Here is a 22,668-nt window from a genome sequence, read left to right as displayed (position 1 = left end):
CTGTAGACAATACGTTCAAGGAGGTTGGAGGCAAAAGGGAAGAGACAGATGGGTCGGTAGTTGGATAGGGTGTTAGGATCAATTATAGGTTTTTTCAACAATAGGGGAGAAAAGTGCATGCTTAAAGGCAGAGGGAACAGTCCAGGGGTTCGAAGATTGGGATAAGATGAGGTTCTTGAAGTATGACTGTTGCAAGTATGCAAGGGAAAGGGCAGTACTGAAGGATGAGTACATAAGTTGGAAATGGAGGAAGTGATCTTTACAGCATGATTTCCTCCACTGCCGCTTGGCAGTACGTGAGCATTTTTACAGCTAATTGGTGCACTCGGTATGCCAGGGATGAGAAGTTCATCTGTGAGGGGGAATAGTAGTCAGTGGAGCAACAGATACAAGAGCAGAACTAAGGGATGCATTATATAAGGAAGTGGCTTATTCATGGCATGAGAAAAAGAGAGAAGTTTTGTCAGGTGTCTGTCAGTTACATCGTACAGGTAGGGATTCAGATGAGGCAACTTTGCTACCCTTCTTGGAACCAGGCCATCCTCCAAAGTTTTCTTCTCACTGTGCATGCAGATGCACTCACCTGCCTGCTGCCATTCCTGATCAAGCTCTGCACTTGTGGTCCCGCCGGCAGAAATAGCGGAATACACCTATTCAATGCTGTCGTTAACCACAGCATCGAAGGATGTCGGATCTGTTTTGACGGAAACGGCCGCAGATTGTCAAATTCACGGCTGTTTCCGACAACTGTCGATATACTGTCGGAAGCCATGGGAGGGGACGAAACCGGGGTTGAATACCCCCAATAGTCCTTATCTTACTCTGATGTTTTTTTATATTGTAGATAAAACCACCAAAGATTAGGAATATGGACATGCTTATATTTTTAGGATATCTATTTGGCAATGTATTGCTTAACTTCAATAGTTTTAATTTGTATAAGAAACTACACATTGGGTTAACTTTGTTAGAGTCTGAGTAACCTATCAGTATGTTTTTGGTGTGTGGGAGAGAAAAAGGAGCACCAAATTCCATACAGAAAGAGGCAGGTGCTGTGGCTGATTTTACCTATGGACTGCAGCCACTCCGCTCAGTGTCATTTAAGTTAGATGCAGTCATTGTGACAGGCAGCGACTTCCTATTGGAAGTCCTACCTTTCAGTCACCTGCATGACAGGCAGTTCCATTAGAAGGTGTTTCCTCCCTCTGGGACTGCTAATCTGGGCTGCATTAATCAGAGACCATGCTCCAAGTGGCAATCCACTCATTATCTTTCGCGGGCTGCATCGGCTGCAGACTTTTTGCGCTACTTTGCATGTATCAGGCCCGGTATTTGTCAGTTAAATCGTGCAGGTAGAACCCATACATGTTAAAGGAGATGAGCTAACACTCTTATTAAGTCTAGAAAAAAAATAAAGTGAATAAAACCTGTTTTCCACAAGTGTACATTTTAATGTTCCATTGTAATTCAAAGATTATTTGGTGACAACTGACCCTGTTGGACAGTTTTAGCAGATGGTAGTCAGTAAAGGCCCAAACACATTAGGCGATTTTGAGCTCAAAGTAGCTTAGTTTTCACGTTTTGGGCTACTTTGAGCTCAAAATCTCCATGTGTGTATGGCCCGGGTGATGAGCGCTGATGCATGCTCCCGCATCATTGCCTTCCGCCGGTAATTTTTTTTCAGCCAGCGATTTTCACATGATCGCTCGGCATACACACTTGGCAAAAAAAAAAAAACACTAAATGACTAGTGCTGCCGATAAAGGTCAGAAAAAATAAAAACCTAAAATATTTCTGTTAACTTTTGCTCTTGCTTTACTTGCAGGCTGTCTCACAGCATGGGGAAGAGACGCTGTGTATCGACTGCAGAGAACAAGCCTTCTTCAGGCTGTTGTGGTGTAAAGAAACCCAAACTGTGTCCATCACCTGCAGGCAGTGTTCAGCCCCCAGTCCCACATAACTGTCATCCCCCTGAAGACAAGACGGTGGGTCCTGGTGCCCTCACCCCACTCTCCCGCCCCAATGGGACCACAAGCGGCAGGGAGCAGTTGGTGGTGACAGCTGAAATGGGTTGCTACTGCTTTGATGTCCTTTATTGCCACCTGCATGGCTTCCCACAGCCACGTTTGCCACGTTTCACCAATGATCCCTAGTAAGTGTTATGGTTATATTCCTATTTCCTTACCTAAGACAGAGAACATCCATTATATACAAAAGGCAAACCTGGTTCCAGAACAAAAGTAAAAAAAATTGAGAGCAATTTGTAGGTATAACATATATGTAATATGTTTTTATCACCATAGTAATATTAAGCAGGGTCCAATCATACTATGGGGTCTATTCAGTTAGAGTCTGAAACTGCCATTTGTCGGAAAACGTCAGTTTTTCCAATTTTATTTTAGTCGAATCCATGATTCGATCTATTAAATTAATTTTTTCCACTCTGACCTGTCAGAAAACACGTCCATTGGTGGAAGGATGGTGCCCGATGGTGCTGCTGCTGCTCACCCGGCTCCTTCTTCACGCTGTTGCTGCTCACCCGTTCCCGACAAGTCGGATTTGGCCACACTATTGTATAGGTATTGTTGGATCCATTCCGATAAATGCATGTCGTAATGGATCCGACTTTAAATGAATACACCCCTAGTGATTGGACACCCTCGCACAAGCGTAATGGTGCTTCTGGAGCATACCTGTAAATGAAGGTATAAAACGTTTCATATCTTATGGACGTGTTTGGCAATTGCCAGAGAACGTCTGATGCCAGAGTCTACAGCATGGGTCTTCAAACTGTGGCCCGCCAGATGTTGTGGAACTACATGTCCCAGCATGCCCTGACAGTTTTGGCATACTCTTATAGGAAAAAATGTGGCAATGCATGTTTCACAACATCTGGAGGGCCACAGTAATGCCTGAAGGTGGTGGCGATATGCCTTGGGGCTGTTTCAGCTGGTTGTACGAGACATTTGGTAGCCCAGATGGACTGGCCAGTGTGAGAATCCCTTGGATGCTTTGGAATGACAGGTGCATTCTACTCCGACTCAACCCTTTTAGTCACTGTACATAAGGCGGAATTACAAAACACACCACCTGCTGTTGTCATGGAACTGGTGGACAGTTTGCCATTAAGGGTGTCTGTATATCTACCATTTTCACACTAATCTAAAGCATTCCGCCTGTCAACTCATTTTGTTTGCATCGCCTGTCTAAAGTCGAATATTTTGACTTTTTTTTTGTCTAATTGTCTAAACTCTGTAATGTTACAGGAGAAGGGGGCTGTGAGGCGGAATGCCTGTTTGATATTCTGCCAGAATGGTTTTCGCTAGGAAAGCATTCTGAATAGTTGGAATATCAAACTGGCGGAATATGTTCCTCCTCCACCTGACAGTGAATATGCCCCACTGTGTGAGCTGCCATAGGGGGTGATTCTGATTGCCTTCCAACGCCGCCCGCTGGGCTCCGAATATGCCAGTTGCGGATTTTTCCCCTGCTTGCAAATCTAAGTCAATCCGGACTGATCTAGTCTTGCGGGGTCCGAGAACGGGGCAGGTGGGTGCCCATCTGCATTCGCATGGGGAGGCCCAGCGTTTTCCTGGGCTCACCCACAGTCTTTGTTGGTACGCTCAGTAAACGCAGGGTGTTCGTATGCAAACTCCCCCTGCCTGACTCAATCCCGCTTTCCCCCCCCTCCCCTGTGCGAGCACCGTAACCACTACAATGAAGGGGCCCCACAGCAGCCCTGCACATGCACATATGCGAATCAGAATGACCCCCCCATAGTGTGTAATGAGATGTGTGGGTGTACTGTATTGTATAACAGATGGTTTGAGAAGGTATCTTAGTACATTGCTTCTTATAATGTTATAGTAGCCATCACTTGACTGGTGGGGCCTGACAGAGAAAGAGACATGACTGCATGTCTCGTTCAGCAGCATCCAGGTTCCACTCGGATGCATTATACAGCCAGGGAGGCAGGCTCTGAGTGGTTCCCGGTTGATAGCTACAGTGTCTATATAGAAACTCAGTCGACATGTGAAAAGTTTGACATGAGTTTGTCTCCATCTTTTGTTATTTTTTCATACTTGACCATACACATAGGTTACAACTGAGAAAACGATAGGCCCCAAGCCTGGCATTTGAAGCATGCCACGCGAGGCCATGTGTTACACTAATTGAGGGTCCATGTTGACAGGTGTCCACATTGACACAAAAAATGTGAAAAGCTCATGTCAGCCTTTTTCATGAGTCGCCTTCTGACCATGTCAGCCTTTTTCATGTCGACCCAGAGCTTTATCGGATTTCGTAACTTATGTGTAGTGCCATATCCAGAAAGAGAAACGTATCTCTGCGCCCATATCTAGTACCTTATGCAGAATTAATATGTAATATTATATGTAGAGTGCTTACATTTATTTCATTATTTAAACCTTTTCGCATACGGATGATTTTACGGGCAGCCTCTATTGCTCCTGGGGAGTTCGGAACACCTGGAGAGACCGCTCTCCGCTCCCTAGCCCTGGAAACTACACATAGCACTAGGAAATCCTTTGCTGCTCTCTTCTTATTCGCTGCTGGAAGCATCCATATGACACATGGCAGGTGCTGCAGTAGTCACCGCTTGTCCTGTATCTGTGCATAGCCATATGCTTGTCTTCTCTCAGTTTGAATGGCATTTTGTTCCCCTTTCTCATCTCTAGCCCTTTGTTTGTTACATGGAAGGCAGGACGCGACAAACGTCTACGTGGCTGCATTGGGACCTTTTCTGCCATGAATCTACACTCAGGACTCAGGGAATACACCTTAACCAGGTACCAAGAGAGCAGAAAAATGCATCTTGCATACTTAGCACATACCAGGAATGTAGCAGCATTCTATATGTTCCTTACTATGAGGCTATTGTCAGACTAATGCTTCTGAAAGCTCTGCATTACCAGCTGCTATAGCTGCAGGTGAGTTGTCTGAGGGTCTAATGACATCATTATATGGGTAACTAAGGAGATACATGATGAAATAGTTATTGTGTAGAAATGATTTACAGTATATTGTAATTGTATAGTTGGATATTTTGTGTACACAGATACATAAAATAGATGTGACTGTATATATTACTGTCCCCTTACAGTGCCCTTAAGGACAGTCGCTTCCCTCCTCTAACCCGCGAGGAGCTGCCCAAGCTGTCCTGCTCCGTGTCTCTGCTCACCAACTTTGAGGACGTAGGTGACTTCCTGGACTGGGAGGTGAGGCGCTCCATGTGAACCAGGCCTAAATCTATACCCTACAAGACTGTAGTGAGCTCATTTGTAGTATGTAGCGTGTGTAATGTGATCCGGCCCACATGGAACCCAACATTGCATGTTCTCCACATCATATAGCTAAATTACAGGTGTGTTAATTGACTAACACAATAAATCAGGTGGTGTCAATTAGTCCTGAGGATATCTTGAAAGCACACACTGTTTGGGTTCTACGAGGAACAGGTGTGAGAAATACTGACTGGTTATTTCCTGGAAAATGTGTAATCCACTGTATTGTCTAAAGCAGGCCAACCTGTGGCCTCCAGATGTTGTGAAACTACACATCCCAACATGCCTTGCCATAGTTTTGCTATTAGGGAATGCTAAAACTATGACAAGGCATGCTGGGATGTGCAGTTTCACAACAGCTGGAGGGCCGCAGGTTGGACATGCCTGGTTAGAGCATGTAGTGAGAGCAGCTGTAGTAACTGCAGTAGGTAGCGAGAAGCTCTGTAAGTGTACGGTGATTGTTTGTAGTGTAGGAATGATGTTTTATGCTCTTTTGTAGTGTATAAAGGATGTATTGAGAATGTCTGTAGTATCTGGAGTAGGTAGTGTAATGGTGTTTTTGCCCAGCATGTATGGTGAGAGATGATGTGGAAAATTGCTGGGATTAAAAATGCTCAGTGCATACACAATGAGCGTTTTTTCGCCTGTTTTGTCGATTTTCCCAGGGGGTGGACGACTTTACATAGCAGGAGGCCTATGGAAAGACATCTGCTCTGCCGCTCATCTGCTGGTAATACCGGCAGATGATGCAGGAGGGCGCATAAGTGCTCATCGCTGCCCCGTACACATTGGGTGGCTATCAAGCTTAAGGCAGCTCAGACCAGTAAACTGCGCTGCTTTCAGCTCAAAGTTGCCCAGTGTGTGTGTGTGTGTGTGTGTGTGGACCCTCTGTAGCATCTGGATGCATGTATCAGGATCCAATGTCATACCTGAAGCATTGAGTAATTAAGAGTATTTAGTGAGTCTAAATAGATATTATAAATAGTTCCTCTGTAGTATAATGAGGCTGTAATTGGATCATCTGTGGTATCTGGGTGATGTAGTGAGAATCCCTGCAGTTTATAGATAATATACCAGTAATTAGCATCTCTATTGATTTTGGAGGGTGTAATGAGATTCTCTGTAGTTATCTGGAGGATGCAGTGAGACAAATAGGCCCTTATTCTGGTTGACTCGCAAGGCTGTGAGGGCCACCCGCAGGACCATCAAATGATTTCTCAAATCTAAGTTACTCTCTGGGGACTCAGATTTGCGGCGCTCTGCTACATGAACAGGGTGAGCAGCTGACATCCGGTGATGTTAGCTGCCCATCCGCGGCACCTGCGGCACGGTGCCATTAGCACGGGAACACTTAGCATTTACATGGGAACGCCCATGAAATGCTGGGCTTTCCCCATGGGCAAGACCCATACCCAACACGTCCACCTGCACTGCTCCGTGCCATGTCCGTTCGCAAACAGAGCCTGCACATAAATGCCTTTGCGCAGCAGCTAAACATCTCTCCCCCCGTGTGAACGTGCAGGGGGCGCGTACAGATTAGAATGATCTCCGGTCTCCAGTCACTTAATTGTGCATCTCAAAAATAAAATGCTGACAGACATGCTCAACTCTGGAATCGACGTGCTCTCTGTAACAAATTAGACATTCTAGCAATGTCCATTTCATGTCCGTGGTAACATTGTGAATGTCGATATGTGACTCCCATCTTTGTCGACATTGTGAACGTTTACAAATTCTTTATTGTTTCCAATATAAAAATGAAATGTACAAATCCAATGGTTTCCTTCTTTCAGGTCGGAGTCCATGGGATCCGGATTGAGTTCCTAAATGAGAAGGGGGTAAAACGCACAGCTACCTACCTGCCTGAAGTAGCCAAGGAACAAGGTGTGTAATTCTATAACTAGGAATGTTACACCAGCACTACATGTGCCCGGAAGTGATGGGGATTACCCTGCTGTAACAGCAAGGATTATACATTCCATGTATCTTTCTATTAGGCCTGGAAACACCTTTTTGTTAGAGTTTGTTGTTTTAGGTCACATGAGCTCACATAAAACTTAAACGTTCATTCATGTAACTTAAGAATGCTTTTGCTACTGAGAATAGATTTGTTCCATTAGAGATTATAACATTATTACTTAACCTCCTAAGTAATACAATACTAGCCTTACATAAACAAAAATTGCAAATCTGGCCCGATTCAGACCTGATCGCACAGCTGCAAATTTGCAGGCCAGGTGGTTATTGAATGGGTCGCAGTACGCATGTACAAAGACACCGTGCCATGAAATCCCGCTACTTCTTTTCATTGCGGGCCATTCACAAGTTGAGTGACAGGAAGCCAAGCATTTTAGGGGAAGGTGTGTAATGTCAGCTCCGGTCTCGATCAGGCTGAGTGTATTGCAGCCACCAATAAGCCCAGGGTTAAGCAGAGACTGCACACAGTGGGGAAATCATTTGATGGTAAGTGAGCTGCAAATGAATATACTGCTTTTCACTGGGGAGTGACATCTTTGCAAACCATTCCAGGGCTTTTGAAGGGCGGGATTACACTCTGGCAGGGTGGCGGCTAACTGCGCGGTGACCCCACAGCGCTGCTAATTCGCTGCTCTGCGATCAGGCCCTTAGATACGGCCCAAATCTTCTCTATTCTTTTATTGTTTTTAAAATATATACTGTAACAAAATAATATTGGGTACTTGTGTATTATGACGGCGCCCCCCGATTTCCATCGCAGGGCATTGTACAACCACAAAGTCGCGTCGCATCGCATGCCATATGATCACATGCGATGAGCCACGATTATACCCGATTTTTAATTGTACAGGCACCCAGATGCCTGATTCCTATGTTAAATGCCCCCCAGACCAGATTTTATATTGTACACCCACCCTGATGGGTAATGACTATGTTCAAATGCCCCCCCATTGTTAAGCCCACCCCACTATCAACGCCAACCCGAAGCGTGGCGAGCGGCGGCGGTACACGTCCTCCGACCTTCTCATACCCCCACTATCCACGTCTGCGTGGAGTTGATTTTATATAGTGTGGCGAGCCACCGAGCCCGAAGCATGGGGGGGGGGGGATACAATTAAAAATTGGGTCTGGGTGGGCATTTAACATGGAAATCGCGTCGCATCGCATGCCTTTATAATGGCATGCGATGCGACGCGATATTAAAATTGTACACTCATCCCGGGGAAAGGCTCAAATCGGGTTAATCGCATACCTTAATTAGTGGTATGCGATGTGACGCGATGGGCGCCGTGATAATACACAAGTACCTAATATTGAATGTAGGAAGAAAATTGGGGGCCATTATTAGGTAAATGATGGCAGCAAAATCCAGATAAGGTTGTTTTTTTTTAACCTGGACAGTCACATAGGACGCGATCACATTCAGAATCCCTTGTGACTGTGCCATTTTTCTGTCCTCTGCTGTAACTGCGGAAATCTGGAGAATGTTCTTCCTCCTATTGTTTGGGAACCCAGCTCTGATGTGGTGTTCTGAGAAATCGATCCTCAGAATGCCATACTCGCCAGGAACAAAAATGCTCTGTTCCATCTTAATACTTTGCCTATTCCTGGCAGACCAGCAGCTCCTACTCCTCTCTGGCTAAGTCTGTCTCCTCTCACTATGGCCCTTATTCTGATCTGTGCGGCCAGATCAGAATATGCGGCCAGGACCGTGCAGGCGAATCCCCGCCTTCCATACGGATCGCCACCTCCGTCCGTACGCGGATATGTGGCGGTCCGCATGAAAGTGGACGGGGATACGCCTCCTCCATCTTGGGAGCAGCCCCTGCATTCGATGGTCGCCGACCATCGAATGCAGGGCCGCACGCTCCACCAGCTCCCGCCACCCTAGACCACACGGACACTTGTCCGTATGAAATCATGTATGGGGGCGGGCAGCTGACATCCGGCGATGTCAGATGCCCGCCCCCTACACATGCGTCACGGCTTTATTACCATGCATACGCCCAGCGTTTGCATGGGAACGCCCATGAAACGCGGGGCGTATGCATAGGGTAATGAGGCTAAGTAGCCCCTCACGCCCCTCTCCGCCCCCTGTGCGGCGTCTAAAAAAAACGTACGGCGAAACCGCTTGCACATGCGCAGAGTGACCTCTGCACATGCGCAGACGAAAAACATCGGCGGTACGACCGCAAGCGGCAAACACCGCACCAACCAGAATAAGGGCCTATGAGTGGGATCATATGGATGGGAAGCACATACACCACTTTTCACAGAGCATATATGTTGGAGATGATATAAGCCTATAGAGAATTACACATGTAGAGGGTATGTACTACAGGGAGGACCTATCTACACTGGTGGATGAAGGGGGGGGGTTGCCATTTGGGATCTATTATCATTAGGTGGGGGTAATTCCAATGGAAACTATTTCCACTGGGGATCTACATTACTGACATTGGGGGTGGGGGTAAATATTGAAATGCATTTGCGAAATACTTAATAAAATAAAATAAATAAGAAAAACATAGAAAAAAATAATTACGTCAAGTGGTTGAAGTAACCCCCTTGTTTTTGTCACTACAGAGGTCCAGGAGATGCAGGCTGTCCTCAGAGACTCAGTGGTTGCACTGCCAGCTCCTACACTGTGACAGTAGCCGGGTGCTGCACATAATGTAACAATGCAGCACCAGGCTCCTGTCACTAACCAACAGCCGGCACTGCTGTTAATATCATTATTATTATATACCGGAATACACAAACACTGTGTACAATAACCACTTTCTGGCTGAATAGAATAGTATTTACTGGGAGCCGGGGAACATCAGGGTCTGATTCAGATTATGTAAGTAAAGCAAGAAAAGCAAGTAACTGCGTGTCTGGAACAAACCATATCGCTATGCAAGGGGAGGAATTACATTTATAGGTTTTCTCTGCAGGGTAAATACTGTCTGCTTTTGCATGTGGCCCATATGTTAGACCACTTTATTTTTATACTGCTTTTTAGTTTCGGTTTAAACATACCCCCTAAAAGTTATGGGGTACATACATTGTTATAGGAACTACCGCTATGTACTATATAGTCTATATTGGTAGGAATATGTAGTACATATCACACCATGTGTATACAGCTCGCGATGCTGGTGTGTGCCCCCACAGGGCCAATAGAATATGCAGGTTCACAATTTTGACTATAAAGTTTACAATCTGTAGTAAAATATAGTTAAAATCATACAAACTCGCACAGTGAGTATAGTCAGTTTGTGGTTCTGGCCTCAGTCAAAACCGCACCTTAACTCTCTCTGCACATCTTACATCTGCCTCACCAGCAGTGCAGCATGGACCCGCCCACTTGCTTGATTTTTTAGCTTTGCTCGCAAATTGGAATCAGCACCAAAGGACAGAAAACACGTGGATTGCTTAACGAGTCTGAATATCTATGTATGTTTCACCTTTCAGACTGGGATCAGATTCAGACAATAGACTCCCTGCTCAGGAAAGGTGGTTTCAAAGCTCCCATTACTAATGAGTTTAGAAAAAGCATCAAGCTCACAAGGTGAGTCATTTCCAATTAACAAATAAAGGGGCCGATTCAGACTCGTTCGTTTGGGTCCGAATTCGGGCCCGGGAGCAAACATAAGGGAGGGGCAGCAGGGGAATGCCCAGCATTTTATGTGTTCCCCTATGAATGCAGGCGTGGCGATAACCTGCTTGGGGCGGGCGGCAGACATCACATGACATCAGTGTCTGCCCCAAATTCGGGGGATAGGGGATTCACTTGGGGGGGGGGGGCGTATGGATGGTGACGTTTACCTGTTTGCTAGGCTGTGAACATACGTGGCCTAACCAACAGGTTTGAATCAGGCCCATAGTATATGAGGTCCTAATACAGTCCTTCTAGTTACAGAATGGCTGTCATTGTAAAACCATATAATGGTGCGAACTACTGGCCTCCACATATTTTATAGTTAAGGTGCCCATGCACAGTGCGAGGGTGCCGCGCGAAGCAATGCGCGGTCCTGCGGGCATCCCATTGCACAACACATAAAGTCTGTGCCGCCTGTGCTTTTTTAACTAGTTCCGGATCATTCAAAATGCACAGGAATATTGCACCATGTATGGGCACCTTTAGCATTTCTTCCTTAGACTACTCCTGCTCAGTTGCTCACTTCATCAAACCACATTATATGCTGTAAAATCTGAGTTACTCTTCATCATCAAAAATGATTATGCAAACAGGACCTGTGATCTCCACTGGAGGATCACTCGCCCATGTGCCGGGTATAGAGCAGTTTCTTCTGCCTATAGATTTAGAAATCCCTCCAAATAAGTGGTCTGATGGCCCCATATGTCTTGAATTGTACAGTAAGTGGTAACCGTATGACATCTCAGGGCTTTTGATACTGTGCCACATAAGAGGTTTATAAATAAAATGGAGGATTTGGGACTAGGGGTATAGATTTGGTTGCAGAATAGAGAGTGGTTGTGAAAGGTGCAGTGTCAAGTATATAACCAGTACTAAGTGGAGTGCCACGGTGCTAGGGCCCCTTTTATTTAACATATTTATTAATAATATAGGGGTGGTAATACTTAGAAAGTTTCCATCTTTGCTGGTGACACAAAACTGAGCAGAGTAATTAGAACAATCGAGGATGTCTCCACACTTCACGGCGATCTTAATAAACTAGAAGAGTGGGCAAAAATTTGGAAAATGAGGTTCAGTGTGGATAAATGCAAGGCTATGCATCTTGGGAGACATAACCAGTGTGCTAGTTATAACCTAACGGGGTTGCTTTGGGTATTTCAGAACTGGAAAAGGATCTAGGAGTCCAAATTGATAACAAACTGGGGTGTAGTGCTCAGTGTCATGTAGCAACTAATAAGGACAACAGGATACTAGCATGTATAAAAAGGGGTATGGAGACTAAGGACTCAAATCTAATTATGCCACTGTTCAAAGCATTGGTTAGACCGCATCTAGAATACGGAATACAATTCTGGATTCTAAAAAGGACATCATAGAACTGGAAAAAATCCAAAGAAGAGCAACAAAGCTAATAAAGGGAATGGAGAATTTAAGCTATGAAGACAGATTGAACACATTTGGTATTATTTACACTAGAAAAGAAACGTTTAAGGGGAGACATGTACGAATATATCAGGGGCCAATATAAGGAACTGTCAGGCACCCTTTTTGCTTTGAGGAAGTACTCAAGGACACATGGGCATGAGCTTAGATAAGATGAATGAAGATTTTGTTCCCTTAGAAGGAAAAATGTTACAGACAGGGAAGCCAACTATGGAACTCTCTTCCTGGTGAGGTGGTGTCGGCAGACACAATAAATCCATTTAAAATAAGGTTGGACAAACATCTATTGGGTAAAAACGTCCAGGCTTACAAACAATAATCAGAATATACAAGGCACAATAAGGGATGTAGCAAATGTGTCATATACACTAACCACATTTGAACTCGATTGACGCATGTCTTTATTCGGCCTTAACTACTATGTAAATGTAAGTGATAGAGACATATCAGCGATTATCCTTCCGATGTTATATTAAGCTACGTATAGTTAGAATGTTAATAACCACATGTAGACTTATTTGGGATTGTAACACTGTGTTTTCTGGTACAGGTACCGCAGTGAGAAGGTGACAATCAGTTACATGGAATACATGGCCTCCCGCCAGCCCGCACAGCAAAACGGCACTGTGCATGCACTGCCTCATTATACGCATTACTCCTGACACAGCGCTGCCTCCGCCGCAGCCCTGTCCCCCGCTCGCCGGCAATGCCTGTGACCTCCTGACATCTGACTCCTCCTCAGCTCCCTCCTCCTGGTCCAGTTACCTATACTACTGCACCATCTTATGAGCTTCACCAGAGGGGGGGGAGCAGTGCCCAGAGACTCGCAGACACATGCAGCCTTACCTCACCCCCTGCGCTCTCCAGGGACTTTGAGTGGGTGGGAGAGCAAAGTGGGATGCTACAGTCTCCTCCAACCCCTCCAGTGTAAGGGGTCACTCACCCCAGAAAAAAGCACTTTTAGGTTTTTACATTCTGAACTCCTTATATTGAGTTTTTTTATATACGTATATTATATAACTTTTTTTTAACCTAAAGAAAAATCCCAAATTTGTGAAAAGTGCTCCGTTACCTCTGGAGCCTGATTTGATTGGCGCCACACAGGCTTTGTGTGTTACTTTGCACCGGGAACAGGTCAGCTAAACCAGGTCTTGTGCTGTAACTGAAATGCCCTTTTGAGAGCTGGAGTAGTGCAAACTGATTTGACACCACTGAGAAATCCTTAATGCCAGGACGTAAGTTTCCCTGTGGTATTATGAAATACAGATTGCTTCTGTATGCACTCTGGAAGGCATACCTATGTTTGCTCTATTGAGTTCTCCTCGTTCATGTGATGATATAGCGAAGTAATGTGTAAAACCTCCTACACGATATGCACAAATGTGCGGTAGTCCACAACAACCAATCTAATGCTAGCTATCATTTGCTAAATAACAGCTGTAGGGCCAGATGCACTAAGCTTCAAAAGTGACAAAATGGAGAGTGATTAACAGCCAGCCAATCAGCTCCTACCTGCCATGTCACAGACTGTGTTTGAAAATTGTCAGGCAGGAGCTGATTGGTTGGTTGTGTCTCACTCTCCATTTTATCACTTTTGAAGCTTAGTGCATCTGGCCCACAATCTGATGGTTACATCTCCTTTGAGGTTTTTAATGATGCCCTGATGTGTCAATTCGGAACAGTACACAGGGAAACTCTAGTTCACTTTCATTGGCGTGTGGTAATGCCTTTATTGTTCTTATAGGTAGGCAACTTTACCCATTACAATCCCATTTGTATTCCATATACTCTATGTCTTAGATGATTTATATTTTACGACATTTACTATGCCCGTTGGCAAAACTGGAGATGCAGCTCAGGGGAAGAGTGTAACCTGTGTGGCAGAAACAGGGAGAGGGTGGATTTTGCACATGAAATGTCAGACTTCCTTTATGCCAAGCTCTGTCTTTATCATCTTGCTACTTGAGAAGCCCGTTACAACAAATCAAGTTCCTGGCATCTCTTGCAGTAGACTGATAATTAGATTGATAAGTGTTCCCCCAAGAGCATCCCCCCCCCTCCCCTCCCACTTCCTTTGAGGAATCACGGAAGATTGTTTTCCTTTCATGCTGCTGAGAATAAATTGAACTGGTTGAAACAGTCAATGGAACGTAGTGCTGTCATGATTTAGAAGCCATTTTTGTAAAGCAGACAATGTTGTAGGAATCCTAATGGTGAAAGTCCATGCTGCTGGAAGACTTACATTGTCATTGTAAATAAGCCACTTGGTTATCAAAAACAATCTGAAATTAAGTGCATATAGACCAAGATATCATATCGAGGCTGGGGAGCACAAACTGGTCATCATGAATTGTGAGTACAGGGGTGCATTCGGCACAGGCAATAGATTGTTGAGCAGTGGATGATGGTGATATGGCCAGATGCTTCATATTGTGTGGATATGTGGAAACAACCTGTTGAAGTCTGATATCTACATTTTCTGCCTCCCGCGGGTTTACTTAAATTAATTCACAAAATGAATTGAGTCTTGTTGACCATGTGACTGGGTACAGTTTGCACAATGGTATGATGAAAATTACACTGATTATTTTCGCACTAAGGCCCTTATTCTGGTTGGTGCGGATATGTCCACGTGCGTTCATGTTTTGTGTTTGCGCATGTGCAGAGGCATATCTGCGCATGTGCGAAAGGGACATACGTCCAAATTCTGCATGAATTGTTTACACTACGAACAGGGGGTGGAGAGGGGGCGTGAAGGGCTCTTTGGCCTCATTAACATATGCATACGCCCCGCGTTTCATGGGCGTTCCCATGAAAACGCTGGGCGTACGTATGGTAATGTGGCCGTGACGCACGTGTAGGGGGCGGACATATGACATTGCCGGATGTCAGCTGCCTGCCCAGATCCCTGTGGTCTGCGACCATCGAATGATGGGGGAGGTTCCCAGAGATGGAGGAGGTGTATACATGAGAAATCCACTTGTGCTCCGTGCGGTCAGCGGCTTACCGCATTCGGACGGAGTGAGCGATCCGTACGGAAGGCGGGGTTTAGGATGCACGGTCCTGGCCGCATATTCGGCTTTGGCCGCACAGACCAGAATAAGGACCTAAATCTTCACTATAGCTGAATTAGATCCGGTTTTCAAATTAATGGAAAATTATAAAATGCAATTATTTTCTCCATTTGAAGTACCTTAATAGTCTAGGCCAGTGATTCCTAACCTTTTTTCTGTCCCGTACTCCTTGAATAGGCTTTTCATTTATGGAGTACCCCCTCTCAATCTTAAATATCCACAGTACTTCCGAGTGGAGTGGACTGGAAGTGAATGGTATGCATGTCCTTATATGGAGTAGTGTGTGGTCAGGAATCGGGTCCCTCTTTGCCTGGCTGCTGGCTTTGTACTGTCACCAGGATTCCTGCTAACACATTTAGGATTAATGTTACTGCTTCCTCCACCAATGTCAGTGCAGGGCAGATGATCGCTGATGTCTGAGGGCAGCACAGGTAGCTCCCAGTGGATTGCTAGACGGGCAATAGCACGGGAGACACTGATAATGCTGCAGACAGAACCAGTCTGCATTGTACCCCCAGGGGTACAAGTACCTCAGGTTAGGAATCACTGGTCTAGGCCACCTTCTTTCAACAATAACAATATTTTTTTTATTTGTGATAACATAGCTGATAGTCACATTTGAGATACATAACACAGTCAAATCTCCTCAATAATGTAGGGAGGAGGCGTGGCAGTGCACTGCTGAGCCTGCTGGGACATCCTCAGACCACAGACAAGCGTTTGATTAGCCTTCTCTCTGTCCCACCACAACTAATTTTCAGTGATTGGGCTGTTTTTGTTGGGAGTTGGCACTGAATGTGTGAAACTTTTTTGTCGTAAAAAATTGTTCTTCTCGGAGATGGTGAATTAACAGCCTTGATGTTTTTTGTTATATTTGTGGATAATATAGTGTTGGAAAAGAAAGGAAAAAATATTAAATTCATAAAACAAATGTATCAGGCTTGTTTTAGAAGTCACATAAGTCAGGACAAGAATTGGATGCCTCACAAAGTTTGTAAAACCTGCATGTAATCACTCCGCAATTGGACTGAATTTGATCGAAAAGTACTTAAACTCAGAATACCAATGATGTGGTATCATCCAAAAGATCACTTGAGTGACTGCTATTTGTTCTGCTGAAAATACGAAGGGTATCATCCAGTCCAAGTGACAGCACAGATAAAAGTTTGAAGAAAGTTCCTCTACTACAACAAAAATTTCTCAAAAGGAAGTAAACAATTTAATTTGTTACTTGAAGTTATTGAAACAAGGAGTTGATCGTTTAGCATCCAAACGTCAAGAAAAGCAATTTATTGAGCCAGATGTTACTATAACTTCGTATAGAAAAAGGGATTTTTGTAAGAACTTACCGTTCGAATCCCTTTCTCTGATATGGTCCTGGTGACACAGCTCAACACTGGGATGTAGGAGGGTCCGAAGGAGCCAGGCACCTATCCTAAAGCTTCAGAGGGTAGGCTCCTCCCCTACTGCATCCCGGACTCTTCAGTTCAATCTTTCAAGGCCACTGGAATACATTAACTCAGTACAAACGCCTGCACATATTATATGCACATTTTTCAACATAACTTTTAACCATATAACATGAAACATCATGAACCTGGCATACTTACTGAGCGTAAGGGAGGGATCGCTGTGTCACCAGGACCATATCAGAGAAAGGGATTCGAACGGTAAGTTCTTACAAAAATCCCTTTTTCTCTTTCAATGGTCCTAGTGACACAGCTCAACACTGGGACGTTCCAGAGCCGGTCCTTTGGGTGGGTACGCTCAGGTCTGCAGCTCTCATCACTGCTCGCCCGAATGATGCGTCCTCCGACGCGAACTCATGAAACCTATAGAATTTGGCAAATGTATGAACAGATGACCAAGTGGCAGCCCTGCAAACCTGCTCAGCTGTTGCCCCATGTCGAACCGCCCAAGAGGTGGCGACTGACCGGGTGGTATGCGCATTATTTCTGGCCGGTACAGGCCTACCAACTTTAGTATATGCAAACGCTATAACAGAGCGCAACCACCTAGCAATGGTCTGCTTAGAAGCAGGCCAACCAATTTTATGTATGTCATACAACACTAACAAGGTATCAGTCTTTCTGACACTCTTAACTCTGTCCACATAAACGCGCAAGGCACGCACAACATCCAAATTCTTCAATTTGTCCCTTTTTCTTGAACCCTCTGGGGGTTGGAACACAGGCAGAACTATCTCCTGATTTAGATGAAAAGCAGAGACTACTTTTGGTAAAAACTGGGGTACCGTCCGAAGGACTGCCCTATCATCGTGAAATATCAGGAAAGGGGACTTGCATGACAATGCTCCCAACTCTGACACCCTTTTTGCTGACGCCACTGCCAACAAAAATACCAGCTTCCATCTAAGGAACTTAAGGTCAGCCGACCTTAATGGTTCAAAAGGTGCCTTCTGAAGGCATTCCAAAACCAGAGATAAGTCCCATGGTGCTACTGGTTGTTTGTAGGGAGGTTTCAACCGAGACACCCCCTGTAGGAAGGTCTGTACTTCCGGCAATAATGCAATCCTTTTCTGAAAGTAAATGGACAAGGCCGAGATCTGCACTTTTAGTGACTGAAGGCTTAACCCAGAGGAAAAACCATCCTGCAAAAATTCCAACATTTTTGTCAATTTAAATCGTGATGTGTGTGACTTCTGCCTCTCACACCATCGAATATAGGTTTTCCAGACCCTATAATAATTTGCTGAAGACACTGACTTTCTGGCTTTTATCATGGTGTTAACCACCGCCTCTGAGAACCCTTTATTCCTTAAGATGGCGGTTTCAACAGCCAGGCCGTCAAAATTAATCGAGCTGAATCCTGATGGTTGAACGGTCCCTGTCTTAGAAGGTCTGACCTCAGAGGTAGACGCCACGAGTCCACAGACAATCTCTGAAGCCTCGAGTACCAGGACCTCCTTGGCCAATCTGGGGCCACTAAAATCACTGGGCTTGTCTGGGCCTGTATCCTTTTTAACACTCTCGCCAGCATTGGAACTGGCGGAAAAACATAAAGAAGATTCCCCTCCCAGGGGATAGTCATGGCATCCACTGCTTCTGCCAGAGGATCCTGGCATAAAACCTGGGCACCTGATGGTTGAACCTGGATGCCATCAGGTCCACGTCCGGGGTTCCCCACCTCAAGGCAATCTGGTGAAATACTTGAGGGTTCAGGCTCCATTCCCCTTCCTTCAGCTCCTCCCTGCTCAGGAAGTCGGCCTCTATATTCACCACTCCTGGTATGAATATCGCTGATAATGCTGGAACATTCTGTTCCGCCCACAAGAGGATTCTGGACACCTCCCACATGGCCAGTTTGCTGCATGTGCCTCCCTGGTGATTCAGATACGCCACAGCTGTGGCGTTGTCGGTCTGAATCCTTAAAGGGAGCCTCTGTAACCTGTCTCCCGCCAGAGAAATCACCTTCCAGACCGCTCTCAGTTCCAAGATGTTGATCGGTAATGCAGACTCCTCTGGAGTCCACAAGCCCTGCAGACGCAAGTCCAAGACTACAGCTCCCCAGCCCCTGAGACTGGCGTCGGTAGTGACTACCAGCCAGCTCCAGGACTGCAGGGACCGACCCCACTGAAGGGAATCCACGTGTGTCCACCATCTCAGGGAGACTCGAGTTTCCGAAGACAGCACTATCTGTTCTGATTTCATGGTCTGTGTGTTTCCTGACCAAGCTGTCAAAATGTTCCACTGGAACACCCGAGAGTGGAACCTGGCAAACTGCAATGTCTCGAAAGACGCCACCATCTTCCCCAGCAGCTTGAGGCACCTCCACACTGATGTGCTCCGAGAGCTCAGAATCTCCTGGACTAAGGCGACCAGATCCCTGGCCTTTGCCTCTGGTAGGAATACCCGATGTAAATGGGTATCCAGAATGACTCCCAAGAATTGGAGTCTCTGTGACGGCACCAACTGAGACTTTCGTAAGTTTAAAAGCCAGCCGTGAGCCTGCAAAAAACTGATGGCTTCTGCCAAGTGACTCTGAAACATGTCTGCTGACTCTGCTTTGAACAGCAGGTCGTCCAAATATGGTATCACTGTGATTCCCCTCAGCCGAAGCACAGCCGCCATTACAGACATTATTTTGGTGAAAACCCTTGGTGCTGTGGCCAGACCAAAGGGCAACGCCTGGAATTGTAAATGGAGGTCTCCTATCGCAAACCTCAACAGAGCCTGATGTTCTGGATGTATAGGGACATGAAGGTACGCGTCCTGGACATCCATGGATGCCAAAAATTCCCCCTGGTCCAGGCTTAGCAGCACTGACCGTAGAGACTACATTTTGAAATGGTCTACCCACAAATGGACATTCAGTGACTTTAAATTCAGGATTGGTCTGAAAGACCCGTCTGGTTTGGGTACCAGAAACAGAGTGGAATAAAATCCTCTCTTCCACTCTGCCCTGGGAACCGGGATTACCACCCCCTTCTCCAACAGAGAGTGAGCCGCTCCCAAGAGAGCTGTACGGAGCCGAGCCTCCTTTGGTAGTGAAGTGGGAATGAATCTTCTCGGAGGAAGACCTTTGAAGGGAATTCTGTAACCCTGGGCTATAATGTCTAATACCCAGGAATCCTGGTCTAGTAATGCCCATGCGTCCCTGAACTGTGAAAGACGTCCCCCCACCTTTACCACTGCCGGGCAAATCCCTTGACAGTCATGCGGAGGGTTTGTCCTCTCCTTTTGGTGTTAGGTTTCTTGTGAAAGGAACCAAACTTTGACTTCGGGGCCTTACCCCTGGAGGACTGAAACTTTCCCCTAAATGACTGTCCTCGAAAGGACGCACCACCTCTAGGGGAGGGCCGAAAGGACGGCCTAAAAGCAGAAAATCTTGATGTCTGCTTGGTTGCGGGGGCAGGCAGGAAGGTACTCTTGCCACCCGTGGCCTGCTTAATAATCTCTTCTAATTCAGAGCCAAATAACAGCTTTCCTTTAAAAGCTAAAGTCTCTAAAGCCTTCTTAGACTCATTATCTGCTTCCCAAGCCTTAAGCCAGAGTACTCTCCTGGCATTGATAGACACTGTGGAAACTCTGGTAGCCATTTTGAGAGCTTCCTCTTCAGCTTCCAGCACATACTCTGCAGCTGCTTTAAGCTTCTCCGCCAGCAACAACACACAAGGGTCAGCATGTAAAATGGTGCACAAATCATTGGCCCACTCAATCATGGCCTTAGAGTTCCAGACTGAAGCAATAAGGGGACGTAGAGTGTATCCCACCCCTTCAAATATAGCTTTGAGGTTACCCTCCAGCTTTTTGTCCACAGAATCCTTAAAAGCTGCTCCCCATTGTACTGGTAATACAGTAGCTTTTGACAGACGTGCCACAGAAGCATCAACTACTGGCACTTTTTCCCAGAGCTCCGCATGAGACTCCGGCATGGGGTACAGACTTAAGAATCTCTTTGGCATCTGCAGCCTTTTATCGGGCGTTTTCCAAGCCCCTTCCAACAATTCTTGTAAACCTTCATCTGAAGGAAAAGTAACAGCTTCCTTACGCTGTCGTTTAAATACACCTTTAGCAGGAGTTTTATCCTCCACAGAAAGTTTTAAAGTCTGTTTAACAGCAGTAATCAAATCTTCCACCCCTGCGGCTGAGGAATCTTCCAAATCTTCACCCTGCTCCCAGGTAATGTCTGTATATGCTCCCTCCTCTTCATCTACCAATAAAGGCACAGAGTAAGACCTTTTAGGGGTCCCTACAGCATCAACATCAATCTTGTCTAGTAAGTCACTAAACCTGTTGATCCCCTTTGCAGTATCCTGCATCACCTGTATGAGAGCAGGATCTGCCTGGGTAAGAGGCAAGGAGCCAGAGGACTGCTGAGATGATGACATAGGTCTCTGAGATTCTACCAAGGCATCACCCTGTCTGTCCAGCAATTGCACTAAAGCGTTAACAGACCTGCCCAGGGCACTCGCCCACGCGGGTTCAATTTGCTCTACCCTCTGGGGTTCACTCCCCATGGGTCTCACAGCAGCGCAAGTAATACACAAACCCCCCTTGGCCATCTGCTCAGGTACAAACTTTTGTGTACAGACATTACAAGCGCTCAAAGTATTAAGGGCTCCCTCCCCCAAAACCACAGCTTGTTGCTCAGACATGATGTAAAAGTAACCACACAGTGCATACAATGTACAACAGCGCTTATACAGAGCCAATGCACCCAGCCACTTATCTGTCTGTTGGTTTCAATTGCGGGGAAACGATGCCCAGGAAATCCAAACACTCTGTCAGGATCTGTCAGCCAGCTCAGCTCCGCTGCAAGCGTTCCGAATGGCGCCAAAACAGAGTGAGGGAAGAGACCAAGTCCCTGCTGCTGCGGGGTCCGTGACTTTTGGCGCCAACCACCCCCAGACAGCCGTTACCTTAGTAGGATCTCCTGGTTCCAGTATCTCCCCCTCGGCTGGGGACCACTTGGAACATGCCTGTAACACACTGCTGTCCTCTCATAACAGGAGCTCAGTGTGTAAGCTCCGCAGAAAATGGCCGCCGACATCACGGAGCGCCTGTCCCCCATGATCCCCACCTAGCGTGAAGCCGGTTTCAGAGCGCTCCGGAGCCCAGGCAGCTTCTTAAAAGAAGCTGTAAGCGCTGCACAGGGAGGCCAGACAGCGTCTCCCCTGTGCACAGTGAGCTGACAGGACGCGCTTCTGTCAGCTCCTGCTGCGCTAGCAGTGTGAGGATTCACTAATGAGAATCCTCACACTGTGCCTACCTAGCTAGAGTGAAAAGTTAATAAAATAATAAAATACCCTAACTACTCTAATTCTTCGGCTGCTCCCGCAGCCCTTTAGAATAGCACCCACTCCAGTGGGCACCTAACACGAACTGAAGAGTCCGGGATGCAGTAGGGGAGGAGCCTACCCTCTAAAGATTTAGGATAGGTGCCTGGCTCCTTCGGACCCTCCTACATCCCAGTGTTGAGCTGTGTCACCAGGACCATTGAAAGAGAAATAGAGAGCAAGCCATACTTCTTGAGTGTCACTTTATTCCTGTCCAATTAATGGAATTGATGTTGAAAGTGTTAACATTCTGTTATGTGATCGCCTTATTCCGAAATGGAATAAATGTATTTTTTTCCCTCAAAATTCTACACACAATACCCCATAATGACAATGTGAAAAAGGTTTTTGGGTGATTTTTGCAAATGTATTAAAAAATCACATGAAAAGTATTCACAGCCTTTGCCATGAAGCCCAAAATTTAGC

General features: G+C 45.9%; 1 protein-coding gene across 2 annotated transcripts in view; it reads left to right on the top strand.

The window, feature by feature from the left end:
• The window catches only part of AMMECR1L (AMMECR1 like), a 33,446-nt gene extending 18,933 nt beyond the window's left edge, over window positions 1-14,513 (top strand). For both annotated transcript variants that reach the window (XM_083178088.1, XM_083178086.1), the window contains exons 2-7: window positions 1,826-2,152; window positions 4,698-4,808; window positions 5,123-5,237; window positions 7,097-7,187; window positions 10,740-10,836; window positions 12,920-14,513. In XM_083178088.1, coding sequence (XP_083034214.1) covers window positions 1,839-2,152; window positions 4,698-4,808; window positions 5,123-5,237; window positions 7,097-7,187; window positions 10,740-10,836; window positions 12,920-13,031 — 840 coding nt within the window. In that variant the 5' untranslated portion in view covers window positions 1,826-1,838 and the 3' untranslated portion in view covers window positions 13,032-14,513. The remainder of the gene's footprint in view (window positions 1-1,825; window positions 2,153-4,697; window positions 4,809-5,122; window positions 5,238-7,096; window positions 7,188-10,739; window positions 10,837-12,919) is intronic.
• The last annotated feature ends 8,155 nt before the right edge of the window (window positions 14,514-22,668 follow it).

This window comes from Crinia signifera, chromosome 3, assembly GCF_055691185.1.
Source record: "Crinia signifera chromosome 3, ASM5569118v1, whole genome shotgun sequence".
NCBI lineage: Eukaryota > Metazoa > Chordata > Amphibia > Anura > Myobatrachidae > Crinia > Crinia signifera.
The sequence above is the reverse complement of the archived record's forward strand: the minus strand, read 5'-3'. Positions and strand labels throughout refer to the sequence as shown.